Source organism: Carettochelys insculpta, chromosome 16 (genome assembly GCF_033958435.1).
Source record: "Carettochelys insculpta isolate YL-2023 chromosome 16, ASM3395843v1, whole genome shotgun sequence".
In the NCBI taxonomy this organism is placed as follows: Eukaryota; Metazoa; Chordata; order Testudines; family Carettochelyidae; genus Carettochelys; species Carettochelys insculpta.
The window spans coordinates 18,792,546-18,814,300 of NC_134152.1; the positions used below are offsets into that span (position 1 = coordinate 18,792,546).

Here is a 21,755-nt window from a genome sequence, read left to right on the forward strand (position 1 = left end):
TAAGAACGTGTGTCTCTGATAGGCTTTTTCTGTTTCCACAGGATGGATGACATCCAGCTGTGCAAGGACATCATGAACCTTAAACAAGAGCTGCAGAATTTAGTAGCAATTCCAGGTAATTTCTATGCCAGACTTACAAAGAGCTTTGAAAAACAGAAAACCTTGTATGAGTCACATACCTGCAAGCCCAAGCCAGGTGCAATTCCTGTCTTTGCCTCTCATTTCCATCCCTCTGTTTCCTGTACCTTTTTTTTAGTGGCCTTAGTTTCCCTTAAGTTTTGTTTTGTCTTCCTGCTGCTCTATTTTTCTGAAATTCTTTGCTGTATTTGATATGCTTCTTCTGATGGCCAGGACTGCAAATATCACTCAGAGAAGCTGCATTATTCCAAGTTCTTTCAATCCCTCGAGAATCTGATGAGAATCACTGTTGACAGACTATGTTAACGCAGCAGGTGAGGGAGAATGTACTGAAGAAGGGCAAATGTTAGTAGATATGGAACACCTGGAGGCAGTTTGATAGGAAATTAAATCTGGATGGGTGCGTTTTATTTTTGTTTTTGCATTTCGTAGCGATACTATTTAGTTGTTGCTCCCTATAAGCCGAGCTATCCCTAAGGCACTGGTTCCCAACCTTGTCAGTAACACAACACACTTCAATGAGACACAATTCCATGGCACGCCCACTTTTTTTCATCTGAATCAATTGCTCATAATCATCACATTTACTTACATTTACTATTCTTACGGTCTTACTAGAGAGGCTTGCAACATAGTAATAACAAGGATCAAATGGGATTTTGAGTAATTGAGTTACTGCTGAAAAGTTCGATTACTCACGGGGTGGGAGAGGAGGTTGGTCCAGAGAGCAAGCTCCCCTTCCTGCCAGCCTTTTGGCACCAGGATGCAGCATTTAAACTGCACCCCAGCTCTACCAGGCCCTGCCGTCCGTCCCACCTCCCTTGCTGCAGCTGGGCAGGGGCACTCCCTGCCGGCCCGGTCAGGCTGGAAAGTAGCATTTCAGCTGCCTCCAAGCACAAACGGGCTCCTGTGGGGTTGGTATTTCCCCTTGCAGTGGTTCTGCAAAGAGCCACTGCAGAGGAAAATTGACCAACTCCACACCACCACTGCCTGAGCCCCACCTGGCACAGGGTTGGTCAGTTGCCTCCCAGGGTGGCTCTGCAAAGAGCCACAGTGAGGGGGAAATGACAAATTTCACAGCACACTTGAACAGTTCTCACAGCACACCAGTGTGCTGCGGCACAATGGTTGAAAACCACTGTCCTAAGCAAATAGTGGAGCATACGGGTCTTTTCAGAGAGGGCTGAGGAAAAGGTCTAGTTCATGTTTACCTAAATCTTTAGAGGGTTGATCCTGACTTCTTAACTTCCTTGCTCTAAGCATGTGCAGAATGCTCCTTGGGCAGAGTCCCGGAGTCCTTAACCTTACTCAGTAAAAAGTCCTATTGACACTAAGGACATCAGGGCTGGTTTATTTTAGCTTCACAGCAACTACTCCTCCTGTTACTTTGCAAAATACGGAGCCATCATCTCATTCCAGAAAAGGAACCTAGTGCTTGAGCCTCCAAACATTTACTTCTGTGTCTAGACATTCACTTCAATTTTCTGTTGACTCCAGTGGGTCTGTGACCAATAGCAGCATTTGTCCCATTCTCATTGATTTTACTGTACACTCCACCTTATCAATACGTGTCAAACCTTTCATTCCTCACTGTATCTTGGATATATATTCTGTGAAGCTGTTAATCAACATAGTGCTATTCAGCAGCTGAGATTATTTGGAGCAGGGGATTTGTTTTTACCACCTTTTGAACCACCTCTATTTGCTCTCTAATAAATTTAATTTAAAGGCTTGTGCAATTGCTGCCATAAGCATTGATACAAAATCAATACCATACTCACACACAACAAGCCAAAGAACCTGAAACACTGATCTTTCACTCCATAACGTGCTCCTCCCTCACCCATGAATCTACTACAGTAAATTCTTTCATATCAGGCAGCCCAGGGACTGGGGAGGCTGCCAGATATTCAAATATTCTGGATAATAGAGAGGCATGCCTAGCAATGCATAACTCTAAGAAAAACAAGATTAGATATTAAGACACAAACAAAAAGCTATGCAGAGTATTATATCTCCCAACCACAGTAGTATTGTACACTGTGAACTTATACTATATTTCTGTATTTATTTGTATTTCCTTTCACTGTACTGTACTTATGGAAAATGTAGCTAAAATTTACTTATAATTAAAATGCCAGTTATTTGAGAGTTCTGGATGATAGAAGGCTCATTAAGACAGAGTTTACTGTATATGCAGAGGTGATTTGGTTGCTGACAGTGATGGCAAAGAGTTTTGGTTTAGTAAATGGGATTAGATCCACTGCTGTACATGGAAACCACTAGAAGGAACTACTCAGGCATGGTTACTTCTTGTTTACTAAAGCAATGAAAGGGCCTGCTGTCATTCAGATGAACATTATTTCCTCTGGGGCAGAACTTTGACTACAAAGTTATAATTAGATATGAAATGTTCCATGAACATTTCCAAGGTAGTGATACCACCTACCTACAATGGCTTAAATAAAAATTAACTGCAGGTAGAGCTGGACCTCTTGTTTGCATTCTCATTTCATCTTAAATAAAAACCATAATTATGCCAATTAGGATTTCATCCCAACGATGTTAGAACTCAGTGGAGCAAACCATTCCTGTAATGACATGAGATATTTCAATGGGAATTAATTTGTGCATTGACTGAGATGCAGCAGTTCGTTCTTTTGCTAACCCCATGCTGTGTTATTAAAGGCAGCAGATTTGCTTTCTCTTCTCAGGCTCTGGGATAATGCATTAGGGTATTCATGACCCCAAGAACACTGGGGTCTGGACTTAGATTCCACAGTAAGATTCCCTAAGGACATGAGTTCAGCAGCACCGTGTAATGCCATGTCCCTGGACTCAGTAGAGGGGACTGAACCTAAGACTTGATCTACACTAGTCAGGTAAGTCCATTGCAGATACACAGTTCTAGCTATAGCACTTGCGTAGCTAGAATTGACTTATCTGCAATCAACTTACCTGGCTGTCTTCACAGAGGGAGGTGGACGTGAGAAACTCTCTCATCAACTTCCCTCACTCCTTGTGATATCGAGGAGTAGAGCGGTCAACTGCCTACCCAAGATAGTTTGATTTCTCACATCTTTACCAGATGCACGAAATCGAACTCTGGAAGATCGACCCTGACTGGATCGATTTTCTGTGTAGTCTAGATGTACCCTAAGACTTCTATATGAGTGGCTAATGCACTGGTTTTCAACCAGTGTGTCATGGCACACTCATGTGCTGTGAGAACTGTCCAAGTTTGCCCTGAAATTTTGTCAATTTCCCCTCAATGTGGCTCTTTGCAGACCCACCATGGTGGGGAAATAGACAACCTTGTGCCAGCTGGGACTCAAGCAGTAAGGTTGCCTGAGTCCCAGCTAGCACAGAGTTCATCAGTTTTCCCCCTGCGGTGGCTCTTTGCAGAGTCACCATGAGGGGAAATGCCAACCCCACAGGACCCCATTCACACTGGGAGGCACCTGAAATGCTGCTTCCTGACCTGAACGAACTGGCAGGGAGCCCACCCCCACTTCCTGCTGTGGCAAGGGGGAGGGAGAGTGGGAGCCTGTTGGAGCTGGATCGCGGTTTGACTGACACATCCTGGCTCCAGTGGGCTGGTGGGGAGGGGAGCCTGCTTTCAGTGGTTCCTTGTTTACTCAACATCCCTAGCGTGGCACTGAGTGGATTTTGAAAATGTGTCTGGGCTCGTGTCTACGATGGTGTATTCTGGAGTGGTTTTAAAACGTTAATGAATTTGATCCTTGTGTAGCTTCTTGTATGCACTTCTGTGTTGCATACCTGCAAATAAATGGAAGTAAATGTGACATTTATGAGCAATTGATTCAGCTGAAAAAAGTGGGTGTGCCGTGGAATTGTTTATCTCATTGAAATGTGCCATGTTACTGAAAAGATTGGGAACCACTCATCTACTGCCAAGGTTGTAGCAGGCTTCCATATGTGCAGTAGACACCACTAGAGGGAGAGAGAGTGCTGCACCGAGTAAGGGCAGGTTACAACAGCCTTGCTGAATTCTGCAGTGAGCTGGGAACTACAAGGGTGCAGTGCCTAGAAATGCATTAACAAAATTGGCCTTTTTTTAAGTTAAATGACGTGCAACAGTGTAAAATTGATTCTGAGGTCAGAATGGTTTTCAATCAGCCTTGCACTTGCTTTGGACAGGTAGAAAGAGAGTTTTCATCTCCGTCCCCGGGTGCCTTGCTGTAGGGGACATATGGCAGCAGGAAAGGTATGGCTGGCACACACTACAACTATCCTGGTGGCAGTGTTACACAAGAGCTCTACTAAGTCAGGGGTGGCCAAGCTGTGGCTCTGGAGCCACAGGAAACTCTTTAGACGTTAGCATGTGGCTCTTTGCATAAATGCAAACTCCAGGACTGGAGCTCCAGGTGCCAACATTTCAATGAGTCTGGGGTGCTCATTATTCTACCCCTAGTTCTGCCTGAGGCCTGGCCCCAACTCCACCCCCATTTTCTCCAGAACCTCGTGCATGCTGTGAAACAACTGAGCATGGTGGGGGGAGGGAAGGTCTCATCAGTAGGGCTGCTGGTGGGCAGGAGGCACTCGGGGGCAGAGCTGATGGGCTGCTGACATATTACTATGCCTCTTTGGCAATGTACATTGGTAAATTCTAGCTCCTTCTCAGGCTCAGGTTGGCCACTCCTTGCTCAACATAGAGCAACCTCAGTCCTGTTCTAAGTCATATCAGGCTGAAGGAATTCCTTGAGTGTCTCCTGCATCAGAAGGGTGAGGGAAAGAACAGGTAGCAGAAAGCCACTGTTGCCACATGCATCCCCAGTCTGCCAAACACGGCTGTAGTGCACCTGGGCATTTGGCCCTCCTTCTGGCAGTGCTTAAATCAGATGTGTGGAAAGAGAAAGGTTTGCAGTGCAAGAAATACACATTTGTTTTAAATTGCGATGCTCTGCAGAGGGACAAATTTTAAACATTGTCATATCAAAGCTGCTGTTCCCATTTTAAAAAGCCAGGGCCTGAGCATAAGTTATCGGACTCTTAAATAGACTTCCAGAGCAACACCAAGTCACGAGTGTTGCTTATATGTACACGTGTGTCTCATACAAGCCAGTAAGTACAACTACAGCAGAGGTATGTGCAGGTGCTTTAGTAATTTTCAGAAATAATTTACTTTTATCCAACTAGACGGGTGGGTTTTGAGTCTTCTTGTTGTTCATTCTTCTATTACTTATCACTGTTAGAGAAACTTCACAGCTGGGCAAACAAGGTATAAGGGGTGAAGAAACCTTGCCAGAAAGGATATCGCAGGTTTGTCATAAAAAAGGAAGCAGATCATAATAACATATCCCCCCCTCTGAGCTCAGGGGGACAAATAGCAGCATTTCTCAGCAGGATAAAGAACCTTTCCACATTTCATGCACATCTATCTAACAAAAAAGTATTCATGTTTCATTTTCTTCCTGACATTCTCAGCTACTTTTGCTACAACCAATGCCTCCTTTTTCTTTTTTTTTCTTCATTTTTTTTGCAAATACAGGTATGGAATGAATTCCCACTGGGGAATGATTCAAGCTTATTTTAAGATAACCTCTGCAAAAGATTGTGAATGCTGTAAGAATGCCTACAAGTGAGAATGCCCTACTCTTACCAGTGTTCCTGGATCCAAACCTTTCATTTAAGTGTCTGTTTATTTATACGTAGGGCTACTCTTTTCCTCCCAGAGTTTAAATTATAAATCTTATTTAAGTCTAACACACAGGAGTTCTTTCTTAGACCTGAGCATACTGTGCACAATGTACATCATAGAACTCCTTTCTGAGAGTCATAGTTGCATTTTTGACCATACAGCATTTAGTTCAAGCAGTGCCTGTGGCTGGCAAATTCACTACAGAATATTTATTAAAAGAAGGCAATAGGATTACTAAGGATTGGGCTGAAACAAACCTCACTGTCAACTCTGTACACTCATGTACCCTACTGACACCATCACAGGACTTAGCCACATCAGCCATACCATCAAAGGCTTATTCATCTGTACTTCTATAAATGTGATATAGACCATCATGTGCCAGCAATGCCCCTCTGCCATATACATTGGATAAACCAGACTGTCTGTGTGCAAAAGAATAAAGGGACACAAATCAGACATTGAGAATGGTAACATATGAAACCCAGTGGGGGAAGCTCATTAACTTACCTGGACACACAGTTACTGACTTGCAAGTTGCCATTCCTAGGCCAAAAAACACCAAAACCAAAACCAAAACCAAACCAAAACAAACAAAACCAAAAATAAACAAAAACAAAAACAAAAACAAACCCCCCACTCCCAAAACCAACCCTTCAAAACCAGATTGGAATGTGAAACTGCTGAGCTGGAATTCATATGCAAATTTGACACTGTCAGAATGGGTCTGAATAGAAACATGAATGGCTCTCTCATTACATTAAAGAATGGCTCTCTCATTACGTTTAGGCATTCTAACCTTCTCATTACTAACAAAACAATGAGCAGTCATGTGGCACCTTAAACACTAATACATTTATTTGGGTATAAGCTTTCATGGGTAAAGAACACTTTGTCAGATGTGTTTTTACCTGTGAAAGATATGCCCAAATTAATATGCTAGTTGTAAGGTGTCATTGTTTTTGCAGATACCGACTAATATGGCTATTGCTCTGAGACCTCTCATCACTGTTGGAAGTGTGTCACATCTAACCATTCTGACCTCTGTACCTCTTCCTTTCTTTCACTTCAAATATCTGTGAGCGATATCTCACAAAAGCTTATGCCCTAATAAATTCATTAGTCTTTAAGATGCCACCAGACTCCTTGTTGTTTTTGCTGAAATAGACTAACACAGCTACCTCTTTGAAACTCAGTCTGCATTTACTTGTAAGCACGTCCCTAGGAGGGTGAGGTGGGGGGACAATCTGCAGGTGAGCTGGTCCTCAGCTCCTTCTTCCTTTTTCATACTTGGCCTTCTCTAAGTGGATCCCTATGTAACGATCCCACCAATGGGTCTTCCTCTGGAGATAGAGAAGATGGTGGTGCTGTAACAATTGGAGCATAGGAGGCTTGCTCCAGTGGCGAAGCAAATGTGGAAAGCAAATGTTCTGTAGTTCAGCTATATGCATCAACAAATAGTGATGGGAAAAGGTGATGAAAGTCCACCTGAGACTCTTTTTAAATGTGTGGATTTATTTTAAATATTAGGAGCCTGTATAATTTGGGTCAATAAACATAAGATTATTTATACAAAATTAGTAAAATTGAAAAAAGACTAAGTCTAAACAAAAAGGCTATACTGATACCATTCAAAGACTGTGTTGAGACCATACGTGGTCAACAAGAAGAATGTTGTACTGGAAGTGAATGGATTATATGAACATGTCAGAAGTTAGGTCTGAGGATGAACAAATGAGATGATGGGACAGTTCTTCTCATTACCTCCCTTTTCAGAGCTCTTAAAAAGAGACTTTTGATGCTCAGGACCCATAAACTAGCAGGAAATTCCTGGGGGGGAGCAGACAGGCCTGTAAGCCTCCATCCTGCTCCCCTCCAGAGACATCATCCTTCACTTGTGGCCACAGAAGGTTACTGCATCATCTTCAAGTCCAGCCCTTGGCACTTTTTCAGGGACAACTGGTCATCACCCACATATATACCAGAGACACATCAGATCTTGCTCATTTCCCCTTTGCTTGTGTGTTCCCCTTTCTTTCCCACTCTTTCCCACCTATCTTCTCAACTTTCCATCTAATTTGATCTTGAGGGCAGTTCTACCACACTACACCAGCAGACTCAGATGAGATAGCCCAACCAGCGGTTGCCAGCTCTTTCCAGCCTGAGATAGGCCAGTCAGAGAAGGGCCATATCGATCAGATGACACCTCAAAACAGGAAATAAGCCATAGTTGAGCTCAGTGCTGCAGTGGCTGATGTGCCAATCCATAGCATTCATCTGTGACTTACCAGCTGTTTGGAATTCTTCAACAAACGCTATATTTTTTCCACTGTTACTGTCCAGTCTGTTGGCCAAAAGCAGGAAAAACGACCATCCTTCATAATACTGGACAGTAACAAAGTCATGCTAACACTTCTGACTCCTTTTACCTATTTACTCCATCTAACTTGATATAACAGGGCCATAGAGGTGGCTGCTCCCTACCTTCCTTGATGGAAAAGGGAGGCCCATTGCAGCATGGTACAGCAGTTAACACTTTTAAATATCCTCTCTTATTTCTGCTGCACATTTTAAGACTGAGTGTTTATTGACATTTTGCTCAAGTATTTCCCTGCTGCCCATTTTAGGTGACAATAAGGAGTCTTTCAAGCTCCCACTGAAGCTGATAATAACACACACACTTAATTTTTTTGAATAAAAGAATAGCTCTTGTGAAAAACAAAGCAGCCTTGTTGTGCATTTACAAATTGTTTATATCCTCTCTCACTGGCAAACAATAACTTACAGTTCTCCAAAAAATAATGGTTTTCCAGGCTCAGCTGTGCAGAATTTTGTTATATCTGAAAGCCAACTTTCAAAATGCCTTTATCACATTTTTTTAGCCATGTGGCTTTATTGCAGAAATTTCTAGCGTGAAATGCAGTGGAGACCTTGAGCAAATCATTACACTGTAGTAAACAACTCTTTCCAAATGTGTGGCATTTTTAGATGGATGAGGAACCCATAACTTTGGTCAATAAACATAAGATGCATTGAATGCATCACACTATAGGTGTGTCCCGGTGATTTCAATGTACTTGATTCGCTTTGATGTTTCTCTGAGCTCAGTTCCACAGCTCCATAACTGAAGACAAAAAATTGAATTCTTTAAGGAAATGTGTTGGCCCCGATTAGCTTCTAGGTTTCTTATCACTCGTCCACTTGCTTAGTTTTAGTTCTAAGGAGTTTTGTCTTAACTGCATTCATGGGGCACCAACAGCCATGCTGGTCCCCTGGGCAAGGTGCGGGGAGTGCCTCACTTCCAAAAGAGGTGGGGCCAATGGCAGAATGGGTGGGGCCAAGGGCCTCCAGCCCTCCAGTGCCTTCTAGGCCACAGTGTCCTCCACAGCCCTGCCTGGAGTGTGCCATGCAGTGCTCCACCTCACCAGGCAGCCCTAAGAGCTGTGCATAGTGCCATGGTGGCGATTTAAAAGGCTTGGACACCATTGCTGCTGCTGTAGCAACCAAAGCCTGGGCCCTTTTAAATCACCAGGCTCTGGGGCAATTTTCCCCTTGTGCACTTAATCACAAGTTTAATCACATGATTAATTTTTTAAATTGTTTGACAGCCCTATTTTGAACTATATCTCCCTAAATCCTCTTATTTACCAGAATTTTAGCGTGGGCCAGCCAAATCTATCATTCAACTGAAACGATCATTTTCAGACAGTCTAGTTATGATAGATTGACTCTGTTTTTGCTTATTAACTAGCACAATATTGATTACATGGACTTTTGAATTTTGGGAAAATAGTTATATTGAGCTGCATAAAAATTCTTGTGCCTGGTTTCATCAGAGTTAGTGTTTTGGTGCTGCTGTATGTATCAAAAAACAAGGGGAAAGGCAGAGTTGTCACTTACTCCCATATTAATGGAAGGGAGCTTCACCATTATTCTAATGGACAAGAACTAGTACTTACCTAAAATGCTCTTCTTAAGGAGATTGGGGAAATAAACTCTCAATCATGCACGGAGGTATTTCTAATAGGGCTGACAAACAATTAATACCCCCACCACCACCACCACCCACCCCAGCAATTAATCAGTGAATGTCATGATTGATTGTTCTGATAAACAGCAACAGAAAACTATTTAAATATTTTGGATGTTTTCTATGTTTTCAAATACTTTGATTTCAGTTACAGCACGGAATATGAAGTGTATAGGGCTCCATGTATATTTATTTTTGATTGCAAATATTTGCATTATAAAAACAAAAGAAACAATATTTTTCAGTTCCAAATGGTCTGGGAAGCCCTTCCCCTGAAACTTTTGCACGTTTTACTTTTCATCCTGGTTTAGAAAACATGTTTTTTCAAACCATGAAGCTTTCAAGGGTGGAGATTTCTACTCTCTGGCTAGTCATAACAATGAAGCTCCATGGGAAGTGTGGATAGCAGAACTCACATCTCCTGATACATACACCAGGGGACCACTGGGTGACCAGCTGTGTCTGGAATTGGTGCTAGAGTAGGAGCAAGTACAGACAGATGCCAGGAACAGGAGGAAATTGGAGCAATCTCTCAGAATAACCAGATAGCAGGGAGCATCCCCCACAAGGAAGCAGTGTTGAAAAGACTGCAGTGTCTTGTCTTTGTTAGGAGCCTGTATACCTGCCTTGGAGGCCCCTTTCTAGCCTTTAGGACAGGCTGATCGTTATCTCGAATGAACACAAGAATGCCACTCTCCTGATTAACCTTATACAGTAAACTCTTGTGTATTTGAGTAACCAGCACTCTCAAATAACCAGCATAACTCCTGTGCTCTCTCCTACCCTGTCCCCTAGCAGCCGCTACAAGATACATTGTAATAAGCTGGCAGCCATAAAATCTCATTGTTGAGGTGGAATGGACTCTCCTAGAGGGGCATTTAGATGGCAACTGACAAACCTCACATGTCTTGGCATCTTGTTCCCTAAAGACACTAAAAGGACATGCTTAATCGAGCCCTATTAATCATGTAGTTAGCTAACAGTTTAACTAGATTACAGCCACTCCCTCACTCCTCTGAACCCCATGCCTGTCTGCTGCTGGTGCAGACTCCACAGGGAGCTGCCTGCTCTTAAAGAGGAAAGCTGGCAGCCTGAGGGGACCCACTCCGAAGCCAGCTGCAGCTACCCCTGTGGTGACACCCCTTTCCCCACTGCTGCGGGCGTCCACCATGGAGAGCTTTGCAGAGCCCTGGTTTGGGAGATGGCAGCTGCAAACCTTCCTCGGCCCATGGCCGTCCTATAACAAAGCACAGAGCCAGGAAGAAAAGTATAGGGAGCCGGAGCTGGAGTTTGTGTATAGCCCCACCCCTCGGGTAGGCGACGTCCCACTCAGCGTTGTCCTGCGTCCCTCCATGCTGCGTGTGAGTGCAGATGGCAGGCTCCTGTGCTCACCTGCCCAGTGTGCATGCCAAACTCTCTTATCCACAATATTTTCATTATTTGGAAACCTCCCGGTCCCGTGGATACCGGATATCAAAGAGTTTACTGTATATTTGCATTGAAAAAGAATGTTTTCCTTTCTCACCATGTCCATTCACTCCTGACCCTCTCTCTAAAGAGTGGATTGGTTTTGCATTGTAGTTTCAAGAGAAATAAGGAAGAATTTTTACCAAATAATAAAATGCCTAGACTATTATGCCCTGGAAAATTATGATCCTGGATCATGCCCTGCTTTCACTTGCTGTAAATCTGGACAGAGACCATTGACTTCCCTGGGTCACATGTTACCAGAACTATGAGCACCTAACCCTTGTCTTACTCTTTCTGTTTTTGATCAGAAAAAGAAAAAACAAAAATGCAGAAACAAAGAGAAGACGAATTGATTCAAAAGATCCACAAATTGGTGCAAAAGAGAGATTTTCTTGTAGATGATGCAGAGGTGGAGAGATTAAGGTAAGAACTGAAAGTGCCTGATTTTGTATCCAAGACTTGGCAGGCCTCATGGAGTACCCGATATGACTATCACTGAAGTGACAACATTTCTATTGTCTTTGGTGTCTTAAAATATAGCATGATGTCAGAAGTCCATCTCTGTTCCCACAGGAAAGGTCCTCAAACTGGATCACTTAATCTTTCTCTCCCTATGCCATAATTTTACTGAATTTTCCACTCACAGCTACAGGGGATTAGTGTACTTTGAATTTATTGCAAGAAAATATCTGAGCCCTTTACGGTATTGAAAAGAGCAAGGCTGATGGGCCTAGCTATGTTGCTCAATGCTATAAAAAAAGGTTGTCCCTTGAATACCTCAGTTATGCTGTGCCAATGCCTAGTATAGAGACTGGTAGGTCAACAGAAGAATTCTTCCTTCAACCTAGCTACTGCTGCTCAGTAGAAACATGACTGCAGCATAGCTGTGGTACTACAACTGTGGTGTTGTCGTTCTGTAGAAAATATGTGACCTGCTACAGTGCTGGAAGAGGTGCTGGTGTCGCTGAAGTAAACCCACTTCTCCAAGAGGGAGTTGTTAGGTTGAGGGAAGTTAATTCACCTTCCTGAGAAGCGGAAGCAGATTTTTTCCATTGAACTTGTGCAGTCAATATTGGGGGTTAGATTGGTCTAACTGCCCTCCCACAGCAGCAGCAGCAGTGGCCCCTAGGCCACTGTCAATGAAGTGCAGATAAGAGTCTTGGGACTTCCCCAGCAGCAGAGACAGTGGCCCCAGGCTGCCCCAGTGGACTCCCCAGAGCCTGCTCCACAAGCAACAGCAGGTGCCTCAGTGCCCCCTGGAGTACCAGTGGATGGCAAAAGTGGCTACCTGGAGTCCCCCACTATTAGTGGGTGCCCTGAAGTCCACCACCCTAGCAGCAGCAGCACCTCCCGATTCACCCAGAACAGCTAAGATTAGTCGTCAGTCATATGTAGTACAAATTGTGGACCTGTCGCGGGGCCATGAATTTTGGTTTTTGGGTTCGTGACGCATCCATGACTTTTACTAAAGATACCAATAACTAGCTCTTACCCTTAATTATAGCACCTCAATTTCTAGCCAGTCCATGTTTTAGTGATTAGAAGATAAGAATTGGGATTAAGGATAATTGGGTTTGATTTTTAGTTTTTGATGCTGATTTGCTGTATGACTTTTTCAAGCCATTTAACTTCTCTGTGCCCTTGTTTATCTACTGATCTCAACCCTGATTCACCAAAACGTGCTTATTTTATGTGCTTTGCTGAATGAGTGTCATAGTGGGCCTAATAATAGCCTGTCTCTCAGGGTTAAGAAGTAATCATGGCAATAATATCCCAGCCCCCATGAAGTCAATAGAGTTTTGCCACTGACTTCAACAGGACCAAGATTCTCTCTCAGTTCATTAAGTTTCTAATGAGCTTTAAGATCTTTAGATGAAAACTGTGAAATAAGTTCAAAGAACCATCATTACTATTTAGATTTTTAAGGCTCTTGCCTTTATATGAGGGGCTGTTTCTCTTAGTTACGTCAAAATCATTGCTTTTTCTTCCACAACCTTTTTTCCCCTTCTCTTTTTGCACCAATAGAGAGCAAGAGGAAGATAAGGAAATGGCTGAATTTCTTCGGATCAAGTTAAAACCCTTAGATAAAGTAACACGATCTCCTGCCGGTGAGTTTGCCATTTAAAAAGCAATAGGAAAGAAAAAAAGTCATTGACAAACTCTGGAAAGGGAAAGATTTTCCAAGGCACAGAGGGCAGCTAGACACCCAACTCCCACTGAAAGTCAGGCTGGGTCTATGGTACATCTAAAACTGGATCTTAGATATGCAATCCCAGGTATAACTATGTAGCTGGTATCAAAGTATTGAAGATAGAGTTACCCGGCTGGTCACAGGAGAAACTCTCCCATTGACCTCTCTGAATCCTCATGAGAATGAGGAGTACCAGAGCCGACTGGTGAGCCCTGATGGTTTGATTTAGTATGTCCACTAGTTGTGCTAAATCAAACCCTGGAAGATCGACCCTGAACAAGTCAGTGTTCTGCTAAGTATGGATGTACCCTCAGTGAGAGGTGAGCTCTTTCTCCCAGTTGTGTCTTTGAAAATCTACCCAAGCCTGCTTAGACCAAAATCAACTGATATAAAAATATACTCTCCCACGAGAAAAGAAAAGAAAGGAAAAGAAAAGCCAGTTTCCATTTTTAGTCATTTAGGCTAAGATTTTGAAAACCACCTAGGACACCTGCATTTCCAGTTGTCATCAACATTAAATCCAAATGTGCAGACTGCTTTGCAAATCCTTCTTAAATTGTTGACTATTTTAGAAATTTGTCTGTGTGCGATTTGCCACAGCTTGTAATTTAAGATGTGTTTTTCAATCATGTTTGCTCAATCAGCTTATCTTCACATGCTGATAAATCCTGTTAAAATTCAGATTAATGTGCTTGTGTTTGACCTGCCTGTGTTTCTGCCAACAAGGAGTCTAATGTATTACTTGATAGCAGAATGTCCTTTGTGATCTTGACAGTTAGGCTGTGTCTTAATAATGTTCAATAGGCTTGAGCTAACACAATTGAAAAAGCCCACTGTTTTGTTTATGAAGTCAGGGACTATGTAGGTTGGAAGGCACCCAGAAAGTCTTTATATGTTATAATACCATGTATATTAGGGATAGGGGTGTAATATGCTGCAAGTTTCTAGACAGGACTTTGGAACAACCACAGAATGGACTGCTGTCAGAGAATTCTTTCCTGGTCTTCATATGAAGCTCAGTTCCTGATGGAACTGAGTTTAGAATCGAGTCCTGCTCCCATTCAGGGCAATTGCAAAACTGAAGCACATCACTGGTTTAGTCCAAAGATGGATGAGTGGAAGCCCTTTCCAGATTTGTCTCCCCTTTAGGTAAGAAACTTCCTAAAGCTGGTCTCAGACATGCTCTTCCCAGTCTTACTAACTGCTCTTGAGTTTTACTACAGAGATAAAGTGGCTGAGGACCAACTTTTGGACCCACTTCTGCTGGTGAAGCTTTCAAGCTTCAATGGTCTCTTTGTTTCAACTTGATGACACACTCCAGGTATCTTGAAAGCTTGTCTCTTTCACCAACAGAAGTTGGTCCAATAAAAGATATTGCCTCACCCACCTTGTCTCTACATGAACAGAAGTACAGCCGTACCAGGCCAGACCAAAGGGTCTTCTAGCCCAGTATCCTGTTATCCAACAGCAGCCAATGCCAGGTGTTTCAGAGGAATGAACAGAACAGGTAATCATCAAGTGATCTCTCCCCTGTCATGGCAACAGTGCAAACAACCAGTCTTACTACCCAGCATATACTGCCTATACTACCTGATACATCTGCTTATCTAGGGCATGTTTGCCCTTTGTTATATTTTCAGAGATTCGTGCTAGTTTCTTTTCTGCCATAAGCAATGTCTGAGTTTCTTATTCTGTAGCTGTTGTCTTAACTCTTTTCAAATGTTTCTGGACAAGTGACCATGGCTTTAAACTTTACCTCGTATTGAAATCAGGGGGTCCTTTCAAAAGGCCCGTCTACACGGGCGGCGTGCATTTCAAAAGCGGCACTTCTGAAACACGCATGGCTGCTATTATGCTAATGAGGCACTGCATATTCATGGCAGTGCCTTATTAGCATCTGCTGAAATCCTTCCTTACCAAGCCCCTTCCGAAAGGAGGGGGCTAGTACAGATGCAGTCATAAGGATTTCGTGCAGTGGTTCCCAAAATTTTCAGCATCACACCCCTCCTTTTGATTTTTGAGAAACCCCCACGTTCCCCTCACCTCTTTTTTTTTAACCGTAGGCCAACCATCCCAGCCACCTGTCAGCTGCTTGCCTGAGCCTCTCTCCTCCCCCAAAGCCATGCACTACCAGCCCCTCATCTAACCCCATCCTCCTCCTCTCCCTGCAACACACACTCACCCACCTTTGCAGGAGGCAGCTAGCTCCATGTGGGCCTTCACCAGCTGCCTGCTTTTTATAGTGGCTGTGTGGGGTTGCTCATGTAAAATGGCAGGGGCTGAGAGCTGGAAGCAAGAGCTGGCTCTTTCTTTGGGTGTGGGGAATGACCGGGGTTGGGGGGAGCTGGGTTGCCTTGTGCCCTCCCTGGAATTTCTTCATGCCCCACCCAGATGGGCACGTCCCCCAGTTTGGGAAGCCATGATTTGGTGAATTGATTACTGCAGGTGTCAAGCCTGATTGTAAAGGGAGTAAGCATGGAAAAGTGGCAGAATGGTCCTTACGTGGAGGTACATTTGTAGATGAGAGCTCCAGTGTAAAGGAGAGCTGTATCTGAAAAGGACGTTTAGAATCACAGAATCTAGAATTACAGGGTTGAAAGAGGCCTTAGGGGGTCATTGAATCCAAACCTTTGCAAAGCTGCACCAACCCCAACTGAATCATCCCAGCCATGGCTTTATCCAGGTGGAACTTAAAAGCCTCGAAGGATAGAGAGTCCACCACCTCCCTACGTAACCCAGTCCAGTGCTTCACCGCCCTCCTAGTGAAATAGTTGTTCCAATTATTCAACCTAGACCTCCCTCACTGCAACTTGAGACCATTACTCCTCGCTCTGCCATCCATCACTGAGGACAGCCTCTCTCCATCCCCTTTGGAACCTCCCTTCAGGTAGTTGATAGCTGCTACCAATCCCCACTCCCGCCCCACTCTTCTCTTCTGTAGACTAAATAAACCCAAATCCTGCAGCCTCTCCTCATAGGTCACGTGCTCCAGCCCGCTAATAATTTTTGTTGCCCTCCACTGGACTCTTTCCAGTGCATGCACATCCTTTTTATAATGTGAACGCGGAGGAAGAACTGGAGGCAATACTCAGGTATGGCCTCACCAGTGCTGAATAAATTGGCCTCACATCACCCCTTTGCACTTCTTAATTTCAAAGGACAAAAATCTTACTGAAGTAGATTTACTGCAGGGCTGGGCATAGGCCCTGATGTTAAGCACAAGCTTGTGTTGCTAAGTATTTATCCCATTTTAGTCCTGCTGATTGTGAACTTTGTAGCTCTCTCCTCTTTGTCCTTCTTTTAATGCATGTTATTCCTTTACATTAAATGTAATTGGTAATTATTAGGGCTCTATCAAATTCACAGCCAAGCAAAACATATGACAGCTCATGAAATCTGGTGTCCTCCCATGAAATCTGGCCTTTGGTGTGCTTTTACCTGTGTAGATTGCATGGGAGCCCAGCGCTTCTCAAACCGGAGGTTCAGACCCAAAAGGGAGTTCCTGGGGGGATCACAGTATTGCCACCATTATTTCTGCACTTCTTTTAGAGCTGGGCAACTGGAGACCAATGATTTTAATGTTAACTGTGTGCCCAGCTCTGAAGGCAAGAGCATCACAGAAGTAAAGATGGTAATAAGATACCTATGATGCCCTTATTTCTGTACCACTGCTTTCAGTGCTGGGTGGCCAGAGACTGGGAGCTGTTGACTAAGGGCCCAGATCGGCAAGCAGCGTCACAGAAGTAAGGGTGGCAACACCATGCCATGCCATCCTTCCTCCTGGCAGCTGCTGGTGGTAGCTCTGCCTTCAGAGCTTGGTTCCTGGCCAGCAGCCACTACTCTCAAGCTGCCCAGCTCTGAAGGCAATACTGCTACCAGCAGCAGTGCAGAAGTAACGGTAACAACACTGCAATCCTCCTACAATAACCTTTTGACCCCACACAACTCCTTTTTGGGTCAGGACCCCCACAACTGCAACACCATTAAATTTCAGATATAAGTAGTTGAAATCATTAACTGTATCATTTTTAAAATTCTATGACCATGAAATTGACCAAAATGACCATGAATTTGTTAGAGCCCCAGTAATGATGTTTCTTTCTCCCTGCAAAGGAACATCCATTTTTCGTCCTAATGATTGTGATAGACAGGTCCACAAAGAGAATATGAAACACCTTGATGTTTGTGGCAGTCAGTCATGCATATCCATGGTACATGGGTCTGATACAGGAAACCGACTGTGTGGAAGGGGATTGGCGACAGAAAATAAAGCCTTTTGTCTCTGGGGTTCCAGTTTGGATCTGGAGAGGCTGTCAGTGGCTGAAAGCTGGTCCTGTCTGATGACTGGTTGTTGGACAAAGTAAAACGTAGCTCATACTGGGCATCACAAAACTACCTGTACAACTGGTACCAAACTGCTAACAAAGGTATCTGTCTCAGAGGGCTGAATGGATCAGGGAACTTAGTGGCACTATTGTGATTTATACCCATGCAGGAGCTGACCCTTGCACAACATATCTGGCTATGCCCCATAGCACTTGGAGCAGTGAGGGGAATTTACACGGCTGCAGCCCATTAGTTGCCCTACTACTGTAAAATAACACAGTCTCCCAGGGTGCCAAATGGTAACCACTAGTGCCTTTGACTCCTTCTCACAGCAGTAGGTGTTGTCTGGGGTCCCCTGCTTAGTTTCCCTTTGTCTGCCTCATTTTAACCCTGTGATTCAGTTTCATGTCTGGATTCATTTTTCACCTGAATGGGGAACTCTCTGTTCCTTTGGTGGGCCCAGACATCCCGTAGGTTGGTACTTTTCACCATCACTAAGAACAGTGCTCAAAGAAAGTAAAATAATCCCTTTCTAGAAAGTAAAATAGTCTCTTTCAGACAATTGGCCTGTGTGATATATCTAAGCCAGTGGTTTTTAACCTTTACTGCAGCCAGCACCTCTTTGGATCTCAAAATACATTCTCGCACCCCTTATCAAAAATCAAAAATGGAGATAGGTGGGGCCTATACACTTTTAAATGTATATTAAATCTATGTAAAATAGTTTTATGTTATTAGAAAGGCATAATGTTAATAAATACATAGGCCTGGTGAAACAAAGTAGTTGTACTTATGTGCCTGTGCTTAATTTGTGCTTTTGATGATTTACCTTCTAAAAAAATCTGGCATGTTTCACTCCCCTGAAAGGGTGTCACGCACCCCCAGGGGATGCATGTGCCCCAGGTTAAGAACCACTGATCTAAGCTGAAAGCAAGGGGAAAGAATTTGGTCTAACACTTGGTTTTAATGATTTCTTATTCTAAATGTCACAGGTACCCCAGCAGAAAAGAAGGCAGAACCTCCTCCAAGCAAGCCCACCATTGCCAAAGCAGGGATAGCAATTATTAAAGATTGTTGTGGAGCCACACAATGCAACATCATGTAGCTCCAGGGTCTCTACCAAGTCTGTCTATCTTCTTTTCAAATGTCTTCTTCATTGGATAAAACTATAGAGTGAAAGGATTTTAAAGCATCCTGATAGTCGAATCCAGGAATACTGTAAACATTACAGCAATGTACTGAATGTACCAATAGTGAATACTTCACTGTTGCATGGATCACTCAGTGCGCATGCTTAAAACAAAGGAATATACGTAGCAGCTGTCCGATGACCAGAAAAGACATGTAAAAACAAAAATACGAATCTGTGGCAAGTAAATTAGGAGCGTGTATATGTTACCAAACAAAGTTGAAAATAGCAGTTTTAAAAATTCAGCACTTTGTAGGATTTGTTATACACTTTTTTCCCTTGGCAAATTTCATTCACACACATACCAAGGGCTGACTATAAAAATGTCCCGTTCTGGCGATTTTTCAAAATGAAACCTCAGTGTAGTGATACTGTATATAGTACAAGCAGTAGACAAAGCAAATTTAGTATAACTGGTGTTGCATAGAAATATTTATTGAAGTAATATGACATTAGACTACTTTGCTGTGTAGTTTCATTTCCAGTTCTTTATAGAGAACAGACAAGGACAACAAGGATCCTGTTCAGTGGCTTGTATTTTATTGTGGTATTTTCAGTGACACTGTGGTCAAATGTCCTGTGTTACTTTTAAACAACCCAGTTCGAGTGGATATTACCTTTCCATTTGGAAATTTGTTTCTGCTACATTCTCAGCAGGCACAGCTACAGCTTTTTGGTGTAACATCAAACACTGCATCATTTATTGGCTTTTAAGCCCTCCACCTTGCATAGATGTAATGACACTGAGAGTGCAGCAGTCAACTACTAAAACCACAACTAAATGCACTGTGAAATTACGTATCACAGGCTAAATAAGTTGCTGTCCAGAAAGGGAGAAAAACCACGAAGGCGGCAGGATTACTTAATTTATGAAGCAGAGTGCTGAAAAGGGCTATTGATCAGATTCTTTATGGTCAAGGGAAACATTAGCTATCAAGTATTATAAAAAGACACTACGTCTCCCAATCCTGCCTTCAAAATTAAAATAATACCAATAAAAGGTGATGTTTTTGGCAGTGAAAAGATAGCAATACATAAAAAGTAATTTTGAATCTAAGGGGAGTACTGTTAGATCTGCTACATTTGTGTTTCATGTTTAATTGCATTTTCAGTTGGTATGCAGACACATGTAAAATAGAGTTGTCCCTTTACTAGCTGTCAATGAGATGGTGCATCTGTGTGACTAGTTAGTATACCATGTGTATAAATATATGTTGTTATGGGTGTAAATAGTTAAATGAAAATGTTCTGATGTGAAAGTATTTGGCTTAAAAAGACAGTTCTTAAAAGAGGAAAAAAGCATTTCAAGCTGAACAACCATTTCTTAATAGTGGATAAGCTAAACACTACATATAAACCCATGGGAAATGACAATTATACCAGGAGAAAACCAATAAAAATATCAGCAATTTACTTAACTAATGTTAGCTATTAAACATGTCTGAAAGAGTTGAAGCCGTGTTTAATTCAGGTTCAATGTAAACATTCAAAGTAGACTGTCCTCTCATTATAAAAAACTAGCAGTCCTGTAGCACCTTAATGACTAACACATTTATTTATTAGGCAATGAGCTTTTGTGGGTGAGACCCATATAAAACCCAAACTGCATGAGCTGGATTGCTCCAGCATGTAGCATTTGCCTGTCCAAGACAACCTGTTTCACTATCACAAACAGTCACCTTTCAAGAACCGTGCTGTGGCTGTGTCTACACTACCTCCCTACTTCGAAGGGAGAATGATAAGTAGGGTGTTGGGAGATTACGCAGCACCTCATTAAGCTAATGCTCCCCCGCGGCAACTTCAAAGTGTTAAACTTCGAAGTGCTGGCTCACTTGTAGCCATAGCTAACCTGCCAGTATTTCAAAGTGCCTGGGCAAAATTTGAGGAGTAAAGGGACGGTGACATTGCCCAGGCACTGCGAATTACCAGCGGGTTAGCTGTGGCTACACGCCAGCTGGCCCTTCGAAGTGGGGAGGTAGTGTAGACAAGCCCTACAAGAAGAATAAAGGGGAGCAGTCCTAAGAACATATGAGACTGCATAATATTTCTTAGGGGTTGAGATGAGGACAGAAAGCATATTAAAGTTTTACTTGAAATACCAGCAGCACTTTAAGTATTTTCACCAAAGAGGGTTTTTTGCTAGGCAGGAAAGAAGATAAACTGGCTCTAAAGACTGGGCTGTACTAGATGGACATTTATATGTGCTGCTGACATGCAGCTTCACCTTCACCTCTGCAGCTTTCAGACTTTGGTGTGCCCAGCTTTGGGACAGTTTGGTTGCAAGGTCAGAGCAAAATGTGCATCAATGCAGTGAATTGGTTACAATCCAAATAAACTTTAAGGAAACTGCATGTAAGAAAAACCCCTCAGACTACAGACAGTTAAGTAGCCTCTTGAAATTTCTGGTACATGCTCGTTGCTTTGGACCAGTCCCCCCATTCAGAAAGAGTTGAAGCCATGTAGGCTGCGTCTACACCACAGTCCTCTTTCGGAAGGGGAATGCAAATATGGCCAATCAGAAATGCAAATGAGGTGCTGATTTACATATTATGCACCACATTTGCCTAATGATGGCCAATCACTCTTCTGGAAGTGCTGTTTTCAGGAAAAAACAAGCAGCGTATACAGGGCTTGTTGGAAAGGAAACCCCACTTTCAAAAGCACCCTTCTGCCTCATACGCTTCAGGAAGAAGGGCTCTTTCGAAAATGGGGTTTCCTTTCAAATGAACCCTGTTTACACTGCTTGTTT

General features: G+C 43.1%; 1 protein-coding gene across 1 annotated transcript in view; it reads left to right on the forward strand.

The window, feature by feature from the left end:
- Positions 1-21,520, forward strand: part of BMERB1 (bMERB domain containing 1) — a 105,366-nt gene extending 83,846 nt beyond the window's left edge. The window contains exons 3-6 of the mRNA XM_075010881.1: positions 42-115; positions 11,609-11,723; positions 13,326-13,408; positions 18,810-21,520. Coding sequence (XP_074866982.1) covers positions 42-115; positions 11,609-11,723; positions 13,326-13,408; positions 18,810-18,922 — 385 coding nt within the window. The 3' untranslated portion in view covers positions 18,923-21,520. The remainder of the gene's footprint in view (positions 1-41; positions 116-11,608; positions 11,724-13,325; positions 13,409-18,809) is intronic.
- Positions 21,521-21,755: the final 235 nt, after the last annotated feature.